The sequence below is a fragment of the Artibeus jamaicensis genome, unplaced genomic scaffold (assembly GCF_021234435.1).
Source record: "Artibeus jamaicensis isolate MK-2021 breed Jamaican fruit bat unplaced genomic scaffold, CSHL_Jam_final contig_464, whole genome shotgun sequence".
Taxonomy (NCBI): domain Eukaryota; kingdom Metazoa; phylum Chordata; class Mammalia; order Chiroptera; family Phyllostomidae; genus Artibeus; species Artibeus jamaicensis.
The window spans coordinates 13,612,607-13,634,392 of NW_026521842.1; the positions used below are offsets into that span (position 1 = coordinate 13,612,607).

Genomic DNA, 21,786 nt, shown 5'->3' on the forward strand with positions numbered 1-21,786 from the left:
CACTGAAGGTTTTGGTGCTGGTTATTGTCTGGCTGTCACCAAGTACCCTTTCCTTCACACCAGCACGGGCTCTGGCTCTTTCACAGGGCACCTCTGAGTCTATCTTGAGAGCACTGTGAACTTGGCATACAGCTTTCGGGCAGCTAAATAAAGACCAGTTTTAATAAAGAAGGCTGATTTTTTCCCCCTTCCCAGCAGATACTAGAAATGGCACAAAAACACTTTAAGTCACCCTGATAATTCAGGAAGCTTCTCTGGTTTGATTAGGATTTTGAAGATTATATTCAATTCCAACCCTCGCTCTTTTTAAAATCTTCACATGAGTGTTCCAGACATACTTTTCAAAAGTCAGTGATGACTCTTTTTCATAGTTGTAATAAGTGGTCCATGCTGTAGATTCCCCTCTCTTTGTAGTAGTTCTTCCCTAATGACTGCCAAGATAATCTCTAGTTAGCTTCCCACCAGCAACCTGAATTGTCAGTGTAGAACCTGCTTTCAGTAGCATGTAAGAGTTAAGTCTGCAGTGACTGAAATGATTGCAGAAAATAGTAGAGCCAGAGCCCAAAGACATGACAGTGAGGTTTTCAGCCTTGTTAAAATAACAAAAGATGTTTCTGTGGACCATCAACATGCACGTTTTGCTCATTTTTATCTTTCACTATACCTACCAGTTAGGTGAATTTCTGTTTATACCAGGCATCCCAACTTTGGTATCAAAGGCTTTCTTGTATTTTGGGCACAGTAATGTAACTCATGCCTGCACTTCTGAAAGCATGTTTCTTCCTATATAATCCACTCTGGTGCTACAGCCAGTTTTAAAAATGAGGAAGCATGTCCTCAGCCCTTCTTTGCCTTTTCTAACTATGGTTTACTTCTGTGTAGCTAGTTATTTAGATATGAAAATTATCCTGGAAAATAATGATTTGGCTCCTGACCACAGAAGAGAACAGGCTCATTAATTTCAAATTTGTTGCCACTGAAGCTTGCAAACTCCTCTTTGGCTTTGAATGGACCTGCTTCAAAGGGCAGAGGAGAAAGTGTCATGCTTTTACCTGTTTGTACCCTCCTCTGTGTGAGCATATAAATGTCATGATTTTAAAATTATGATGAATTTTTTCAAGATGTTACTATATATAAAATTTAGAACCAGAGACTATATTTAATAAGATATTTAGAATTTTCTAAATGAATATTGTTAAAATGAAAGTGCAGATCTCCTAAAGTAAAAGTGTAAATGATTTACATCATCTGAAGAAAAAATACAATGTGGCGTCCAATATAGGAACTTAATATGGACATCAGCCATATTATTACTACTTTTATACTTTTCACTTAGTAATTACATCATTACATCATTGCCTGCTTTTAACCAACTACTTTGAATACTTCAGATATTCTTTTTCTCTTTATGTAGTGATACAGATCACAGAAGATATCAAAAACATTGAAATAGAGAATTTATAGCAGAGATGAAAACTGAGTTTTTGCTTGCCTTTTTGAGATTGGTTTAGTGTTATCCCTGTCTGTCCTTAAAAGTGGGAGGGAGGTGGCAGGGACATAGTATATGGGAGAGAAAAGTACATTACTTATCAAACTGCTAAAAATTGATCAGGACAGTAGGAGTAATTATAAGACAGACATTTGTCTCACTGTAGTGGAATTTTAAAAACTCATGGTAAGTCCACTTAACAGGATCATTTGTTTTTTATATCATTTGCTGTATTAATAACTTAATGTTTTTTAACCTAAGTAATTTTATTTTCTTGTAGGTAATGTGCTGGTGCATAGTTCACTTCCCTTGCTTTCATATATACGCAGTAATTAGCCATACAGTTTTCTTTGTCAGGTATTTGCATACACTATATAACTCACATGGGCTGAAACAAAAAGCTCAGAGACTCTGGGGAACTGAGAAGAATTCCTGAAGTATCTTTATTTGAAAAAGCATCTGTCTAAAGTTTGATGAATGTAAATATCTAATGGAGGCCCCGTTCTGGCCCAGTGCCAGTATATGGTGCTACAGTTGGTATAATTGAAGTTAAATCTCAGAACCTTGGGTGGTCTCAAGCCATAATGATGCCTTCTTAGATCCAATAAGCGAATGTGGACCTATTGTAAGATGTAATAGGCCTAGTTAATCTTACTAATGGTACATGTAAAATAGTTATAAACCCTAACTATTTGGGGAAATATTTCAATTCATTACATGGAAATCATTTCTTTACCCTATGATCCCAGGACCAAATACTGAATCTAAATCAAGTTTCATTATCATGCTATTATTTTCAACCTCTTTTATATGATTAAGACCTAATTGCTAGCAGCCATCTAAGTAAGTTATTATGCGCTACTAAGATTCCTTATAGAACATATTTTTATAACATAAAACCCTGTTTATAATAATCTCTTATATACTGTGAATAATATATGACTGGTATATTTCTGTTCAAATCAGTTGTATGTTTAATTTTCCTGTGGAAAGTGGAAATAAGCAGGCCTTCTCTAAGTGGGTCATGGACAGATTTGAATATCACTCATAACTTAGGAAGAAAAAGTAAGCCTTACTCTGGATTTCTGGGGTTTTTATGTCCACTTTTCTCTGTCATCATCTTGTCACTTGTCCCTGAGAGTTTTATCTGTTTAGAATTACTCTCCAAAAATTTTTTTGGTCATCTCAGGTTTCCAAGCATTAAATAGAACTAACTATTCAGCTAGTGAAAAAGGTTAAGACGTGAGAATCTGCTGGTATACTGTGCTTCCTAATTTTCCTAATCTTTTTGGGGTCAGCAAACCTTTTGAGATTTAATGAAAACTATGGAATTTTCTTGGAAAAAATATACAAAACCCACCTACAAATTTTAGGAGGTTCCTAGAGCCCCAGGGTCTTAGCAGGCCACGTTACATTCTGCAACTCAGATGAATTGATAAACTCCTCTAAGCCTCTGTTTGCTCATCTGCACAGTAACTGCCACCACTCTTATCACCACTTAGCAGCTATATTGGAAGAGAACATGAACATTTTCATGGGACTACTTGGAAAGTGGTGTGCCACAGAACAAACTCTGTTACAACAAAATAGAAAAAACTATACTTCTTTTATTGAATTGAAATTTTGCTTAAAGTAGATGTTTGCCTGTCTGTTTTTAGGGGTCTTTTTATTATGTACAGATGATTCCATATACAGGGTATCATACTATAACAAGATTTTATTTGTGTGTGTCTGTAAATAAATTACAGCACTATATTTTCTGCTGCTTTGTCTTGCTCTATTAAAGATTATACCTCCCAAGTTATTGAAGCATATCTTTTGACTATGAAGATTAGGATTCTTGAATAGAAAATATTCAGGGGAAGTTTCTCATATTTTGAGTGAATAAATGACTGAAGAAACCACATCTGTCCAGACTGGTAGGAGTGGCAGAGACACAGAATGGGATGGTACCACATCCACATGTGGACGAATAAAAATTCCGGAAGGATATCTTGGTAGTGAGGAGTCCCAGCCCCACCCTAGGCCCCTAAGCCTAGGGTTCCAGTGCCGGGAAGATAAGTCTGCACAACTTCTGGCTGCAGAAACCAGTGGGTATTGAGTTGGTAGAAGAAACTTCTGGAGCCCTAAGCCGTTCTTTTTAAAGGACCTATACGTGGACTTACTCAGACTCATTCCCTCTAAGCTGTAGCACTGGGGTAGCAGCTCAGAAGGCACCATTGGGATACAGGGAGGAATTGAAGTACCCGGCATCAAGGAGGGAGCTGGGGACAGCTTTATCCCATATAGAAATGTAGGCAGAGGTCATTGTCTCTTTACTGAGCCCTTCCCCCACAGAGCTGGCAACAGGTGTTAGATCTGAGTCCCCATCAACCTGGATAACACTGTTTGCCCTGCCCCGGAGATTGTTAATCGTGACTTTTCCATATAAATGGCCAAGGCTCATGCTTCACAACTTCCTAAGTCCTGTCAAACAAGCAGCAGCCAGCCTCAGTAAGCTCCTGGCCTCTGTACCTCTCGCTAAGTGATCCCAAACATGTCACTAGCAGCAGGTAGCCTCGATTCACAGCTTGGCTTCACCTGGGAGTCTCCAAGCCCAGCGCAAGTAGCAGCAATCTCAGATTGCTTTATAGTTTGTGCAGGGTGGTCCTAGGCAGAACACATGGAGGCTGACCTTGTCCTGTACCACCTGGGAAACACCAGAGCCTGCGCATTCAGTGGACAGCTACAGACCACATCAGAGCACCACCACCCTTTCCTGCATGGCTGATCCTTCACAGTGGGCGGAGGTTGGTAGAAAGTGGTCACAGCCAGTTCTTGCAGCTCCCTGGCCTGGGTAAATCCCTCCCATTGACCTGCCAACAGCAATCAAGACTCAACTACAAGAGATACAAGTACTCACCCTACATGGAGAGCATACCTTGAGTACCCAGCTTGGATTATAGGGGAGGCTATGCCACTGGACCCTACAAGGCACCTACTACATAAGGCCACGCTACCAAGACAGGGAGTCACGGCAACTCTACCTAATACGTAGAAACAAACACAGGGAGGCTGCCACATGAGACAGAGAAACATGGCCCAAATGAAAGAACAGATCAAAACTCTAGAAAAAGGGCTAAACAAAATGGAGATAAACAATCTCTCAGATGCAGAGTTCAAAACACTGGTTTTAAAGGTGCTCAAGAAACTTAGGACCTCAACAGCATAAAAAGATCCAGTCAGAAATGAAGGATACACTAACTGAAACAAAGAACAGTTTACATGGAAATAACAATAAAGTTCATGAAGCCAAGAATCAAATTAATGATTTGGAACATAAGGAAGCAAAAAACAAGCAATCAGAATAAGAAGAAAAAAGCATCCCTCAAAAAACAAGAATAGCGTGAGCAGCCTCTGGGACAACTTCAAGCATTCTAATATTTTCACATCACAGGAGTGCCAGAAGGAGAAGAAAAAGAGCAAGAAATTGGAAATCTATTTGAAAAAATAGTGAAAGAAAACTTCCCTAATTTGGTGAAGGAAATAGACATGAAAGTCCAGGAAGCTCAGAGTCCCACATAAGATGGATGCAAAGAGGCCCACTCCGAGACACATCATCATTAAAATGCCAAAGTTTAAAGATAAAGAGAATCTTAAAAGCAGCAAGCAAAAACAGTTAGTTTGCTACAGGGGAGTTCCCATAATACTGTCAGCAGATTTCTTAGAAGAAACTTTGCAGGCTAGAAGAGATTAGCAAGAAATATTCAAAGTGATGAAAAGCAGGGACCTACAGCCAAGATTACTGTACCCAGCAAAGCTGTCATTTAGAATCGAAGGACAGATAAAGAGCTTCCCAGAAAAGAAAAAATTAAAGGAGTTCATCACCACCAAATCATTATTATATGACATACTAAAGGGACTTATTTAAGAAAAAGTAGATCAATCTCCGAACAAATAAATGACAATAAATATATATCTATCAACAATTGAATCTAAAAAACAAACTAAGCAAAAAGGAACAGGGACAGAATTCTGGATTTGGAGAACGTTTGGATGGTTGCCAGATGGGAGGGATGTATGTGGGAACGGGTGCAGATGTGAGGACTGAGAAGTACAACTAGGTAGTTACAGAATAGCCATGGGGATGTGAAGTTCAGTATAGGAAATGGAGTAACTAAAGAACTTACATGTGTGACCCATGGACATGAACACTGGTGTGGGGATAGCCCGAGGGAGTGGGGTTGCTGTGTGTACGGGTGTAAAGGAAAAATTGGGATAACTGGAATATTCCAATTAATTTTAAAAAGCATAAAATAATCCCAATTGTGTAAATAAATAGTGGTTCCCATTAAGATCACATTAAGATAAATTCAAAACACCAAGTGAATATTACACTACAAATTGTACATATTTGGGTCTTTGTGGGCAATGTAGACTAGAAAAAAGGAGAAATAGTATCTCTATAATACTTTTTCTCAATGGATTTTGTGATGTTTTTTTTAACTTGACTAATACTATTACTTGGGAAATAGCCCTTCAGAGATTAGTGAATAGAGATCTCTGCAATGTTATTTCAGTATGGACATGAACTGTGCTTAGAGCACTAGGCCGATGTAATTCTTTTTTTTTTTTTGGTTAACAATTTTTTAAAATATTTTATTTATTTATTTTTCGAGAGAGGGGAAGGGAAGGAGAAAGAGTAGGAGAGAAATATCAATGTATGGTTGCCTCTCATGTGTCCCCTGCTGGGAACTGGCCTACAACCCAGGCATGTGCCCTGACTGGGAATCGAACCGCGATACTCTGGTTCACAGGCCCGCGCCCAATCCACTGAGCTACGCCAGCCAGGGCTCGATGTAATTCTTTTAATGTTTCTGACATTTTAAACTTTAGGAACTCGGGTTCCTATTTCTGTTCTTAACTAAACTATACTTAATTTCCCAGGGTCTCTATTTCCATTCGTACCGCGTAAGTATTACATTCTGACCAAAGATTATTGAGGACATTTTTCCTGTAGTGTGGTTGGTTCCCGTCTGATTTCTTAGTAGTACATCAGTAAGCTAACTATGTATTGTTTTTTTTAACCAGATGATGTTTATTTGAAAGGCATTGTGCTGAGAGTTTTAAAATAGATGATCCTTACTGTCCTAGGATGCACATTCACAAGGTGAGGTGGTGTCATGCTTGGAGAAAGGCCTGGTGAAGGAAGCCGAAGAACGAGATCCCAAGATTCAGGTCTCTGAACTCTGTAAGAAGGCCATTCTGCGGGTGGCCGAGCTGTCCTCGGATGACTTTCACTTAGACCGCCATTTATATTTTGCTTGCCGAGATGATCGGGAGCGTTTCTGTGAAAACGTGAGTCAGTTCAGAAACTGTTCTTCTTTTCCTTTTCTTTTAAAATATTTTTAAATGCTCTATTACAAAAAAACAAAAACTAACACACACCTCTCATGTAGAAAAGCTGCTAAAAATGGAAGGTGGAGTCGGTCTCAGGATAACAGAAAATGATATTGGCTGCTCAGATTCAATTGAACACCTGGTTAACATTTGGCTCTGACAATCTACATACGTCATTTTTTTCTACTTTATCTAATGTCTCCATTTAAGTTCTTGGAAGTCTGTTTTATCTATAGGAATCCTATTTTACCAGGGAATCTAGTGCACATCTATCCCATGACTAAAACTTTGCCATATTACATATTTGCATTTATATATTTTGGGCTAAGGTTAAAAAAAAATCCACACAGGCGGCTAGTGTTTAAAACCAAATCCCTGATTACTACCCACAAACCCTGTGGAACAACCTTCTAACACTTTAAATAGAACCTTCCATCTTTACAAAAAGAACTGAGTGTGAGTCTGTGTACTCCCCCTCTCCCTGCTGTTTTGATTTAACAGCTTTAACTATCACAGCCACTAATTACAAGAATTTCATGTTGTAAAAAGGGAGACTGACATTTCCCTTCATTCCCTGATTAACAGTGTGTTTGGGAATAAGTAACAATAGTCAGATATTATGGGGGAAATTTTTCATCTTTACTAGAGGTACTGTATTCTTTCAAAGGCTACTAAATTTTATAAATGGCTGAGCCATTTGTTCACAGGTATTCACATTATAGTACTGTAACAGAAAGTTGTATATACAGGATTATGGCTTATGTCCAGCATAATGGTTATGTTTCATTTTACAGACACAAGCTGGTGAAGGCAGGGTATATAAATGCCTCTTCAACCATAAATTTGAAGAATCCATGAGTGAAAAGGTAAGTATTATGTTAAAATAGACCAGAATTTCATTAATTTCTTTAAAGTTTATCAAATCATCTCAAATAATATTCTTCTAAACTGATGCCAAAATAAATGATTGATATACCTTTTTCAGAGGTAAGATACTTGGCTTTTAGTAAAAATTAAAGCATATTTTTCTTAAGCCAAGAAAATGGAGCTTTAATTGTGATATTTGGACATTGGGAAGCTGATTGGGAATCAGTTTGAGGAGTAAAATTGGAGAATTTTATATCAGAATCACACTGAAGCCAGTCCTACATTCTCAGGAAGTTTAGGCTAACCAGGCCAGTGTGCGTCATAGGTAATTAGCTATTTAACTTTTCAGCAGATGTCTCATCAATCATTCTCATTACTGTTCGTCCTCTGTACCGGTATGAATGCACAGAGGTACAAAGGTACAGCGCAAAAATCTTTTTTCATAACTTTTTAAAGTAATTATTTTTGTTTTTTATCTTGTCATTTACTTTCCCAAGCAGCTGAAGAAATGTTTTTCATTTCAGTTCCTTTACTGTTGAGTAATTATATTTAAAAAGTATAGAAGTGAACTTCCAAAAAAAAAAAAAGAAGTGAACTTCCAGTGTATTATGTTAGTTGCCACTTTGATTTTGATAAAATACTCTAAGAATATTGTTGAAGAGAAAAAGAATACTTTGTCAAGTTCATGTATTAGAATCTACCAAACATGTGTGTGTTAGGGACAGCTACTACTGCAGCAGCAATCTGGAATTTACTGGAGAATTCCAAGGCTCCTCACCCATTTACCTCTGCCTCTCACTATACTAATTTAGCGTACTTGTGTTCAATTTTTACCAAACTTACAGACAGGGATTTTGGTAACAACTGCAGCTGTTGGCATGTACTTGGCCATGAGAGGTACATGTGAACAGCTGAACCACCTGAACGGTCTCATAACGTTCTCAACTGTACTCTTTACTCTCAGTGTCGAGAAGCGCTAACAACCCGCCAGAAGCTGATTGCCCAAGATTATAAGGTCAGCTACTCTTTGGCCAAATCCTGTAAGAGTGACTTAAAAAAATACCGGTGCAACGTAGAAAACCTTCCCCGGTCCCGAGAAGCCAGGCTCTCCTACCTTCTGATGTGTCTGGAGTCAGCTGTGCATAGAGGTGAGAGTTTATTTCTTTTTATCTTGTATATTCCTTCTTGGAATCGCATTCCAAAGCTTCATGTACTGTATGTACTTTTTGCCTGCATTTGCACTTTGGAGTACAACTCTGCCTTGTTACTTAGCAGTTTCTTTGTAAGCTTAACGCTAGGAACTGAAGGGTTGGTATCCCTACACTTTGTTAAAGGCCCTTCTTCTTAGCTCAACAACCCTCAATTTTGTCTTTCTTTATATCCCCGCTGCCTCTGTGTGTGTGTGTGTGTGTGTGTGTGTGTGTGTGTGTGTGTGTGTGTTTTCGAGAGAGGGGAAGGGAGGGAGAGAAAAAGAGAAACATTGTTCATTTGCCTCTTGAATGCACCCTGACCTGGGACGGAACCTGCAAGCCAGGTATGTGCCCTGTCCAAGAATCAAACCAGTATCTGTTCGCTTTGCAGGGTGATACCCAACAAACTGAGTCACATCAGTCAGGGCCCAGCTTGCTTTTTTTTACAAAGTAAAGTATATTTCCAAATCCAAATATTTTAGTTTTAAAAAATATAGAGAGAGTGGGGCGAAAGTAGGTTTACAATTCATATGGAAAGTAATAGGCTAATTAGCAAACACTAATACAAGAATAAACTATTGTGCATAGTCACAATTATAACCTACTTTTGCCCCACCCTGTATTGTACAGCATTTTTAGGAGAGTCATGGTAGTATGCTGATTTAGATATGAGCTTTGGGTCAGAGAGACGTGGCTTCGAGTTATGGCTCTGTCACCAAACTAACTGGCTGGGTGTCCATTGTTTACCCAAATGGGTAGACCTCATTTTTCTTATTAACCAAAAATATTATCTACGTTGAAGAGTTCATGTGAGGACTGAGTGACGTCATTTGGCATAGATAGCACTTAGCATACAATAAGTGATAGGTAATGCTATTATTATAACAATGATGACGTTAAGAAATTAAACATAGCCCTGGTCAGGTGGCTCAGTTTGTTGGCGTGTCATCCCGTACACCAAAATGCTGCGGGTTCAACCCTGATCGGGGTATGTACTTGGGTTATGGGTTTGATCCTCAGTCAGGGAGTGTACGGGAGGCAACCAGTCAGTGTTTCTCTCTCCCTCTCTCTCTCTCACACCTCCCCCCCCCCCAGATCAGTAAATATATCCTTGAGTGAGGACTAAAAAATGGGGAAAAAAATTTTTTAAGGAAATTAAACAGTAAAAGATGAAAGGATTACCCCCATAGAACCCATAGAATCAGACTCATTGTCTGTTGGTTCAAAAGTCAGCCCCTACCAAAGGAAACAAGGATGTATAGAAGGCCAGGATTGTCCTTCTTAATATGGCTATAGGCTGCAGAAATGAAATGTCTACCTCTAATTAAATAAATGGTGCTTCAGCAGTTGGTTAGTGATTAAAAAGTTATGTGGGGAAAAACTGATTATTAAAGAAAACTTTTTGGTGAATTTTTTTTTATCTGGATGTTTGAAAGCACTGAAAATGCATGGTCTTAGACTGAATACCAAACAAAAGCACATTTTGGAGACAATTAGGAAATGTTGATTATGGTCTGTGTATTAGGTGAAATTTTTTCTAAAATGGAAAGGTGGACATTATTGACTAGTAAAAGTATATTATAAAAGAGCATGCATAATGTAATCTAATTTTGGTATTAGAGAGTTAATGTCCTTAAATTGCAAATTGACAAGAAACACAACAAAGACTTAGTAAATAAATGGCCAAAGTATATGAACAGGTAATTCAGAGATGTTACATAGATTGCTTTAAACAAACAAACAAAAAGAGACTGATTATATAAGTGTTGACAAGAATGTGGGGAAACGAACTACTACTATACATTGCTGATGGGAACTTAAAGTGGTACAACAACTTCGGAAAATAGTTTGGCAGTGTCTTAAAAAGTTAAACATACATCTCCCATGTGACCTAGCCATGTATCTGTAGTCAGAGAAAGCAAATCAGTGGTTGACTAGTGATGATGGGTGGAGTGGAGAGGAAAGGAGAAGAGGGATTCTAAAGGAGCATAAGGAAACTTTTGGAGTTGATGAGAATGTTCAGCATCATGATTGTGGTGATGGTTTCATTGTGGTGATGACTTCGATCTAACCTGGCCACGAAGGAGAGTGGACTGGAATGTGCATGTGTGAGCCAATAATGACTACACAGTACTAGTCAGTGGGGGTGGTAGACGCTGTAGAGTGAGCACGGGTACTATGTGCTCACTCTACATCACATTCAAAATGACTGACCAAGTAGAGCAGTGAATCTGCATAAAATTTTGCATTAAGCCTGAACATCATTTTGCGGAAACTATTTGGGTGATTCAGAGGCTGTAACTATGGGCAACTGGTGATGGGCAGCTTCGTCACGACAGCAAACCTGCTTGTGCATCATGTCTCGTGGAGAATTTTTTGGCAAAACATCAAGTACCCAGGTGATGCAGCACCCCCTGCAGCTCAGATCGGGTGCCCTGAGACTTCTGGCTTTTCCCAAAACTAAAATCACCTTTGAAAGGGAAGAGATTTCAGACCATCAGTGAGATTCAGGAAAATACAATGAGGTAGCTGTTGGCAATTGGGAGAATTCGTGAGATCCCAAGGTGCCTACTTTGAAAGAGACTGAGGTGTCATTGTTCTGTGGTTTTTTTAACCTTTTAAAAAAGATTTATTTATTTACTTTTAGAGAGAGGGGAAGGAAGGAAGAAAGAGATAAGGAGAAACATCGTTGTGCAAGAGAAACATTGATAGGTTGCCTCTCTCACGCCCCCAGTGGGGGACTGAGCCCACAACCCAGGCATTTGCACTGACTGGGGATCGAACTGGTGACCTTTTTGCTCCGTGGGTCAATACCCAGCTGATTGAGCCACACTGGTCAGGGCTATTTTTTATATCTTATATCTTCTTCAGTAAATGCCTCTGTGTTTCACAGTACCTGGCTGGATACTTTCTGGACACCTTTGTGACGACTACGTATGTCAAACTTGCCCAGTTGTATGCTTTGGGAGTGTGGTTTATTATATGTCAGTTATGCCTCAATAAAGCTGTGTTTTAAAAACATTTAAGTTTTCTCAGTTGGCATTTAATAGCTGAAAGGAGGTGGTAAGCTATAGTGAGTATTTAAAGGGTAGTCTGTTCTAAAAGCTTTAATTGTACAGGCCAGTAGAGATGGTTCTTAGCTTTCATTTTTAGTTATCTTATCGATAAGACTTTCATTGGTACCCTCACTGGGTTGAGCATCATCCCTTAAACCAGAAGGTCACTGGTTCGATTCCTGATCAGACATGTGCCTGGGTTACAGGCCAGGGCCCTGATTGGGGACGTGAAAGAGGCAACTGGTTGATGTTTTTCCCCCTTTCTTTCTCCTTCCCTTTCCCTCTCTCTAAAATAAATAAATAAAACATTTGTTTAAAAAAGACTTTCATTGGCAAAGCATTTGCATTTTTAGTTTAGTAGTATAAAACCTGTATAATGCAGAACACTGACAAGATAAACTGTAGTCTCTGGTGTTTTAAATCCATTTTATGCTGATAAAGCTTTTGCTAAATTCTAAGCTTTTTAGTCTGGATAATAGCATGACTGGTATATTATATTTGAGGGGGAAATGTACACTCTTCATATGTGGTTGATATTCAATCCTAATGCTCACCATGTTATGGCTTAAATCCTAACTCAGGGCGACAGGTGAGCAGCGAGTGCCAGGGGGAGATGTTGGATTACCGACGCATGTTGATGGAAGACTTTTCTTTGAGCCCCGAGATCATCCTGAGCTGTCGAGGGGAGATTGAACACCACTGCTCTGGGTTACATCGCAAAGGACGAACCCTGCATTGTCTGATGAAAGTAGTTCGAGGGGAGAAAGGGAACCTGGGAATGAACTGCCAGCAGGCGGTAAGGAAAATTTTTCTACCGTGGTTTTGAATATCACATTTTATTAGCTGGGGAGCCTCCTCCTACACTGTTCCTACAATTTTATTTGGATTATTTGTGGTATCAGTGAATATTAGGTACAAATAAGCAGACACAGAAGATTGTTTCTCCAGGCATGTTATAGTAAGATGTGGCTTTTGCTGCAGAGCAGAAGTTTGAGCTCATAATCAATAAAAAGAGCTATATACATAAAGAAATAGGTAAAATGCACTATTTGCTAGAGTGTGTGTGTGTGTGTGTGTGTGTGTGTGTGTGTGTGTGTGTGTGTGTGTGTTTAAGGTAACTTACTAGATTGGATTTACTAAACTCACAGTCAGGCAAACCAAGTTCTAGTTACATCAGCTAAGTTCCTCCACCAAAAGAGAACTTTCCTGACTTAGTAGTCTCAATTGATGTGAGGCTAAGAGAGACCTGAAATGAATGGAAATTTTCTGAGTTTCTTTTTATTGCTGATGTGCAACAAGGCATGAATTTTAGGTCTGAAGGATCAAGAAAGCAGGTCGTTTTCAAAATCACAATCTTTTCTTGTTAGACTAGGGCAGCTGTATGTGGGGGCCTTTCTTTTTTACCTCCAAACTCTATAATCAGGTCTATAAAAATAGGAAAAATTAGCATACTTGGCTTGAGAAGATAAAGTTATTCTTGTCCAGGGTTCATAAACAGTTGAATAAACAGTTCAGGTATATAATATAAAGTTAAAAAAGTATTACAGCTACAGCACCTCTGTTTCATCGAATTAGAAAATTAAGGCTCTCTCCTCGGGGAAACTAGAAAACCACAGTTCATTAGTCTTTTAGTTTGTTGTTGACGTTTTATTAAAAATTGAATATTGAGTTTCATTTTCCTGCTAATCACTGTTCTGCTAATTCTGATTTTACAGTCTGAAACCCGAAATGTCCATAGAATTTTGATGTGGAGTAAAATTTCACCTTAACTTCTATTACCCCGATGCAGAGCACACTGTAATCTATATATCCCATGGTGGGAAAAAGAGGTAAATGTAGCCTCTTTTCCAAAATACAAAGCCTAGCTAGACAGCGAACTTGTGGATGTAGTTCCTCAGGAGCAGTCATTGCTGATGGTTGTCCTAGGAAACCTCTGTGACAGTGTGTGTGTCTGGGCCCCAGACCAAGAATTAATCAAGACATTCTGTATTTGCATTTCATCCCTAATGCAGCATGGAAAGGGGAGGGGGTGGTTAGGAATAAACCTTTTTTTTTTTTTTTACCCAGGCTACACTTGTACTAAGATATACAGAAAAAATAAAATAAATTGGTTTGACTTTATTTCAAAGTATCTAGCTAACCTCCAGGGATTTTTGAAATTTAGCTTGCTAAAAGAGCTAGTGACTCAACAACTTACTTGAAAGATAAGTGGGTACTGCCTACATCATCCTTTGTGCCCACATTATATGTAGCCATATGGAAAACAAACACTTTATATTGTTTTTTATGGACCCATAGTTTTTAGGAATCAAAAGAAATGAAAATTTTTTCTTAAGTCTTCTATTACATTTTCCACCCTCAGTCAAATGGAGGGATGTTTTGAAGTAATTTGTTCTGACTGGTTTTCTTTCTTTTCAAAGTTTTATTCCCTGATGCAGTGAACTTTCATACCTGTTGTGGTTGGCCGTTAATTTTCCCTATTCTCTGCTTGGCTGTGCTTTGATTTAGTGATCTCTTAACAAATGGTAAACTGTGAAGCATAAAAATAAACGTTATCCTAATGAGTACATACTTTGCCAAAGGCACCATATTATGAACTTGCTAAATTCTCTTCAGTTATGGTCGAACAAGTCTGGGCCCAGTCCCTCCCAGGGCAAAGATGACTGCCCAGTCTATTCTCTAGACTACTCATTTTCCAGAAACATCTCTCCAGGTTTTTCCTAAGCAGTCAGATGCTGGAGTAGATAAAGAATCATGTAGTAATTTACATCCTTAGTGTTAAGTTCCTGTACAGTTGTCCCTGGATCCCAGGGTGACAATGATCTCTTGAGCAGTTAGCCTGCTAGAGTCTGTAGGGTACCCATTGCCCCCTTTCAGTAGCCACAGTCTATTGCATGCATTGTGAACTCTCCCAGTCTGCCTGTCCACCGCCAGTCGTGGATATTTAACTAGTACAGTTCTGTGCAAGGACTTTCAGACTCCTATGCTTATGATTTCCCTCAGAAGAAGATGCATTGAGCATGGGCCTGTGAAGCAAAGGGTCGCTGGTGCAATTCCCAGTCAGGGCACATGCCTGGGTTGCAGGTCAGGTCCTCAGTAGGGGGTAGGTGAGAAGCAGCTACATACTGATGTTTCTCTCCCACTCTTTCTCCTTCCCTCCCCCTCGCTCTAAAAATAAATAAATAAAATATTTAACCAAAAAAAGGTGCAGTAGTGACGTGTCTTTGTCAACAAACGTCACTACTGAAATCAATAATTCTTTGACAATAATCTTCCTACCAACTAACCACAGCATTTTGTAGCTTCTCCAAATTGCCACCAGGAATTGGTATAAATAGCTTTCATCCCAGAATACTGGAAATCTTTCATATTTCTCCCATCTTGATTATTGACTTATTTTAGAATAGACACAGTGGGGTTTGCTGTCTTCATTTCCTTTTGACCTGTGTCCTGATCAATATGTGGTGCAGTCAGCACTTTGACATGAGCCCCTGTGGAGTCATGCATGGGTCAGACGTCTGAGGGTCAGAGAAGGCTCTCACAGAGCAAGGCTGAGTCTGTGACACAAAAAGGGCTCCAGGCCTTCGACTTAGAGGAAAAGCAGCCCAATTTCCTATATATTCTTACAGTCCTCTGCAGTGAAAGAAACTGGAACTTAGAGGTTAATCAATTTGCCCATGTTCTCAAAGCTAATATCTGGCAGAACCAGAACTATTAATAGAACTCAGGTCTTCTGATCCTTAATTTAGAGCTATTTCCTCTGTGCTCCAACTGCTTTCTCCTCACAGAGAGGAAGAAAGAGTTGAAGACACATCCCACACTTTTGCTTTATTTCATGATAAAGCATGGACCAAGCAAAACTAAATGTTGAAGAAGATATTCTCACTTTCAGCTGCATGATGATAAGTGCTTCTCTGTATATTTATAATGAGTAAGCTCTGGTTTACCTCTTGAGGGATAATAGGAAATTATAAGCATTATGTTTTTTTTGTAATTGGTATTTCTTTCAAGCTAAACGCAATCTCACATCTATATTTGATAAAGCAGACTGTGCTTATTTTAATGCCACTGTCTTTGCAGCAAAATTTAAATTCTAGATTTTTATAACCAAGTTAAGTGTCTAACCAGGAGTGTTTTCTATTTATTCTTCTCCACTCAATTTGTTCTTGGCCCTGAGTGTCAGATTTAATAATCTGATTAATATATAGACAGATGTGAGAAGAAAGGCAGCCTTTATATTGTAAAGACCTTCTGTTTTACAAATGTCCAGGGATGGTACAGAGTGGTAGGCAGGTAATCAATCCCCACAGTGGTTTAAACAGAAAGCTCTCGATCACAGTAGAGAAACCGGTTGGTAAGTATTGGGCAAGAGCTCCTGAGCTTGGCTGATGACACTTGTAGTACCTTGTTAAGAGTCATGTGATTTATCAGATTTAGTGACTGATGTGTGAAAAGGTGACATCGCTCTTCCCTGATGTGTAAGTGACTTTCTTCCTTCATCTTTTTTTTTTTTTTTAATCCAGCTTCAAACGCTGATTCAGGAGACTGACCCTGGTGCAGATTACCGCATTGATAGAGCTTTGAATGAAGCTTGTGAATCTGTAATACAGACTGCCTGCAAACACATACGATCGGGAGACCCAATGTAGGTTATCTTGTCTGTAGTATTCATTCATGTTGTATTTTATTCAGCAGTGTAGCACAGGGAACATTTTCTCAACATCACAACTGGAATTTTGTTAAATATCAACACACACTGACTTTTGTTACAATTAGTATAGGAATTGAGACTTCAGCTCTGCCTCATCTGTGATGTGGAGACACCCAGACTCAGCATTGTGATGATGTCTGTTGACTGTGACTGAGCACAGATGAACCTGTCTACTAGGTCACTGAATAATTCAAATAATGGTCAAATAAAAATGAGAGAAACTCTCAGGATAAAGTGACACATGCTTTGACTCTATACTTTTCACCCTGTTTGTGTAATTAACTCATATATTGGCTACTTGATAGTAATTAGAAAGTAATTATCATTGAAATATAAAACAAAATATGGTGGTTGAAAGGGGGAATCGTGGGCAAAATGAACTCTGAAGTTGAATCCAGGATCTAGGAAATGTGCAAAACTCTGTAATGAAGTATTTGAATCCCATGCATTAGTTTAATTCCATATGATATGCAATCAGCTCTTAAAACCAGGTTGCAAGTAAGAACAGGTTTCCCATTCTGCAGAAATCTTTATAGCCTGCAGCTGGCAGTGCCCAACACGAAATTGCATGTAGTACATGTTTATCATCATTCTGCTCTGCATACACAGTCCGTGCTGCAATAGGGGGTTTTAAAAACATGCTCTTCCTTAATGCTTTTTATGTGACTGGGGAAGATAGACAAACATACTTAAGACTAATTAAGCATATTTACCAAAGTAAAAATAGCTATATCAGCTACTATAATAGCTATCAAAGAGGGCAGGGGAGAGGGAGGAAGGAGGGAATTACTATAGATTAAGATAGGTTTAAGATACTATCTGTTAAATGCAACGTGTGGACTTTTTCTGGGTCCCAATTTGAACAACTTGTAAAAAGGTGTGAAATAATTGGAAAATTCTGAAAATTGACAGGATATTACATGATATTATATATTTTTAAAAATTAGGTTTTTTAGTAGGTGTGACATTATATTGTCATATCATAGAGAAACATGCTGAAGGGATTGCATAGAGAAACATGCTAAAGGGAAACATGCAAATCTGGGATTTGCTTCAAAGTATCAATCAGGAAGGGGGGACAGAGTTAAAATGACCAGGGCCATAGGTAGATACAGCTATGGGAAGGAAAAGTGGATGTTATGTATGTTGGGAAATGTTCATAATAAACAGTTAGAAATAAAGCAGCTGCACACGGACCTTGTGCAGGCTGAGTCCTGAGCGCTAAGTGGCCCTGAAGTTGATAGAAGGCTTAATCCCTCTCAGTGTGAGTGCCTGTCTGCCCTAGGAAAACAGCTAGGTGGCTTTTTCCAGAGACCAAGGAAATACTGATGTGAGAGTTCTGTACGTCTTGTCAGAACCTTTCCATCTCATTACAACTTCATCCCTGTTTTACGCCCAGGATCCTCTCATGCCTGATGGAACATTTATACACAGAGAAAATGGTAGAGGACTGTGAACACCGTCTGCTAGAGCTACAATATTTCATCTCCCGAGACTGGAAGTGAGTATTTGGAAGCCAGCGTAAGTGTAAGTCTCAGCCTGTTCTGTGTAGTTAGTACCTCTTGTATTTTCTAAAAATAATCAGTATGAATTTGTTTTTGTTAATTTCTGGGATAGCTGACAACTTTAATCTCCTGAAAAACTTCTTTCTTACTCTCAGAACAGTGTCTAAAAGTAGAGGCAGCCTCTCTGTCCCCAAGTGTCCCCATTCATTGCTACTTTGAAAGTCAGGACCGCATGGTTTTAATACCACAAACATCTATCTAGAGAGAACTTGGGCACCTCCCAGGCAGCAGAAGCAACTTCACATATGTCTCTAAGAAGATAATAGTGCATTTTTATTTTTATTGATTTGCACTGGGTATGGGAATTTGCTTTTATTTCTTTTTAACTATTTACAGTTATTGAATTTATTCTATCTTAAGAGGCTGTTATCAATGACAACTTTATTCTCTTCTCATCCTGTTAGCCAAAAAATAGGGGGAGGGTATGAAATAGGAGAAAGATCTGTTACCGTCAGAATCACTGTATTGTTGGCTCCTCTTCCCAGGGCTATTTTCTCTTTGCTCCTCCAGAGCAGCCAGTAGGATCAGGCTGCTCCTCCTGCTTCCCAGGTTTCAGCTCCTTCCTGATTTGGTTATTTGAGCCCTTGTCCTTTGGTCATTAACTTTTTCTGGTGCCTAGTGTATGTTTTACCCACATACTTTATTAGAAAGATTACTTGAAGATTCAGTGTGTTTCTGTTTCCTCAGATTTGCTCTGGGAAAGACTACAGAAAGCTGGGTGGGAATTTCCCCCTGCTTACTGAGCCATCGAAACCGAAATAACAGTTTACTACCTTAACAAAATTACATCTTTTCCTCTTCTGTAATTTCTTTTGGCCACAATCAAAAGATGCTTCAGAGTCTCAAAAGCTACTTATTAAATATTATTAGCCTTTCTCCCCCCATTTGGTAGTCCTCCCCAAAAATTGACTTTGTGGTGTGGACAAAATTAAGTATACATTGGTTTAATTAGCAGAAGCAGCAGGCTTATTGCTTAATCCACTGTCTCCAGAGTCAAAGTTAAATGTCAAGTTTTTGAAACTGATAAACATTCAGGTAAACTAAAATTATAATGGCCTTACCTTGCATGGGAAAAAGAAGAGGAACAGTTTTACTGGAAAGGAAGTTGAATGAGAGATTCTGTTTATCTTGCCATTTCCTGATCTTACTGAATCTAGTATATCAGGTAGGATTGAACTTTTCTTATATTTAGGAAAAATTGTTGAGTAAAAGTTGTGAATTACCTGCTGATAGCTATTGTGGGCGGGGGAGGGGCTCTGCCCGCAGGACACCCCCACACATACCTGGCCTCCTCGGATGAGAATAAGTCTACCAAGACATGATCTGCTTGGGGAGGAAAGTAGCAGATCTCTCAAAGGAGAAGGACCAGGAGCCTTTTCCTTAGTGGGCTTTTATTGGGTCTATTTATATAGGAATATAGGGTGTTTATGTAAAGCTCATCAATCACTGTCAGGCAGTAATGATCAAACAATAGATAACATTCAAAGAACTATGAGGACTTATTCTGAGTCAGGGTCAGATAGCTAAAGGGCCTTGAAACTTTGGGGAGACAAACTCACTTCATGTTTGGACTCTTATTTAAATTGAGGTATTAGCAAAGTAGGTTTCACAGGACTTTACGAATTCTTTCTTAGGCCTAATTGCCCCAGGGAACACCCCCTTTCCAGTACAGGGCTGCATCCACCTCTGGCATTGTTTCAGGCTTAAGTCAGGCAAGGGAACTAAGGCAGCCAAGAGATTAGGAGACTTCTTGCAGACAAAATGAGAACTCAGACTATGTCAAAGCCAAGGGATGAGGGTCCATCACCCCCTTTTTCTATAGCCCCCTAAGTCCTTCCCTGAGGGCCCCTTCGTGACCATGCCTGTCTTAGGTTGTCCCTCCTTTGAGGAATCTTACCCATCATTGGCTAACAGGTCATGCACTGAGGACCAGGCAGGGTGAAGTAAAGGAGGCAGAGGCAGCACCCCTACCAGGGAGATAAGCTTCCTCTCCTTAATGGCTTGTGGTCCCAAGGTCTTTTTATTCAGCCTTAGCCTTAGCCATGAGGGGTTACTGTTTCTGAAAGCAGGCAGGGTAGTTCCCAACATCCTGCAATCCTTATTTTCTCATTTCAGCCAGGGCATGTTACTGCTGAGCCTGTTATTGAAATGTTGTGTGTCTTACATAGCCAAGATAACATCTTTGAGGTAGAATTTAAGTCTCCTGTGCAGAACAAACTTCTGCAGATTGACCACTGTGTGTTCTTGAAGGACCAATTTAGGAATATACTTGTGCTTCCCTGCTGTCTCCACTACCCTGGAGGTGACCACTCATGCATACAGGAACACATTGTAAAATCCTTTAGCATGTGTTGGAAGGGAATGTATAGTAAGAGTGGTTACCTTTTAACTCTTAACCTTACAGGCTGGACCCTGTCTTATACCGAAAATGCCAGGGAGATGCATCTCGTCTTTGCCACACCCACGGTTGGAATGAAACCAGTGAACTTATCCCTCCTGGAGCTGTGTTCTCTTGCTTGTACAGACACGCCTACCGCACTGAGGAACAGGGCAGAAGGGTATGCATCACCGTTGACTTCATTTCTTCTTGTCGTCATTTGTTTTTTAATTATTTGCTATATGTCGTTCTGATTTCTGTCCTCCTAGGAAAGCTCTGTTAGGGGTCTGGTGGGGAGGGGCTGCTGCACTGCTAAAAACTTCATCATTCAGTGAGTTCTTCCAGCTTCTTTCTGTCTGATTTTATGTGTTTCTGTTTCTTCACATTTGCTCTGGAAAAGACTAGAGAAAGCTGGGTGGGGATTTCCCTGTGCTTACTCAGCCATTAAAACCAAGATAACGGAGTTTACTACCTGAACAAAATCATGCCCTTTCCTCTTCCTTAATTCCTTCAGCCACAATCAAAAGATGCTTTAGAAGGTGAGTCAGGACATTTCCAACTTTTTCTTTGAATTACCAAAATCTAAATCATAAATAGACAATTAAGTTCTGCTGCCCTAACTTTATTTAGCTTTAAAGATCCATTAGAAGCTCTTAGCCAAGATACAAATGGTTTTTAGGCTTCTGCTCTTGGCATCAGAACACATATATTAAGAGGCCTCTCTCACAGCACATTAGTTGGAGCAGAAACCTCCATACCCCCCAGTCTCTTAGTATTTATCTGCCCTGGTTGCCACCTCTTTTGGGATATTTCTGTGCACTTGACCCTCAGGCAACATTTACTGCCTTCCGGTGCCTCACTGATTGCTCTCCTGCATGGCCTTTTTAAGCCTTCTGAGGTTCTCTATTGCATTTCAGTCCTGCATTTGTTACAGAAAGTAGAGACAGTATTATTTCACATGCATGTTAACAAATACCCCTCTGAGCTTAATGCGAAAGTCTAAGTTTAGTATTCAGAATGAGGAGACCAAGATAGAAAGAAATGTTACGCTTCAGTTGCTGCAGTTGTAACCCAGTTTTTATACTGCTGTGTGAAAATATGGGAATTTGTTGTTACTTTTTTCTTCACGTTATGAGCCTCTCATTAATCGCA

At 39.4% G+C, this 21,786-nt stretch overlaps 1 protein-coding gene across 1 annotated transcript in view; it reads left to right on the plus strand.

The window, feature by feature from the left end:
• GLG1 (golgi glycoprotein 1) overlaps positions 1–21,786 on the plus strand; it is a 109,086-nt gene that overhangs the window by 63,142 nt on the left and 24,158 nt on the right. Inside the window, exons 5-11 of the mRNA XM_037144771.2 lie at positions 6,623–6,826; positions 7,663–7,734; positions 8,700–8,883; positions 12,563–12,777; positions 16,505–16,626; positions 18,092–18,193; positions 20,662–20,815. Coding sequence (XP_037000666.2) covers positions 6,623–6,826; positions 7,663–7,734; positions 8,700–8,883; positions 12,563–12,777; positions 16,505–16,626; positions 18,092–18,193; positions 20,662–20,815 — 1,053 coding nt within the window. The remainder of the gene's footprint in view (positions 1–6,622; positions 6,827–7,662; positions 7,735–8,699; positions 8,884–12,562; positions 12,778–16,504; positions 16,627–18,091; positions 18,194–20,661; positions 20,816–21,786) is intronic.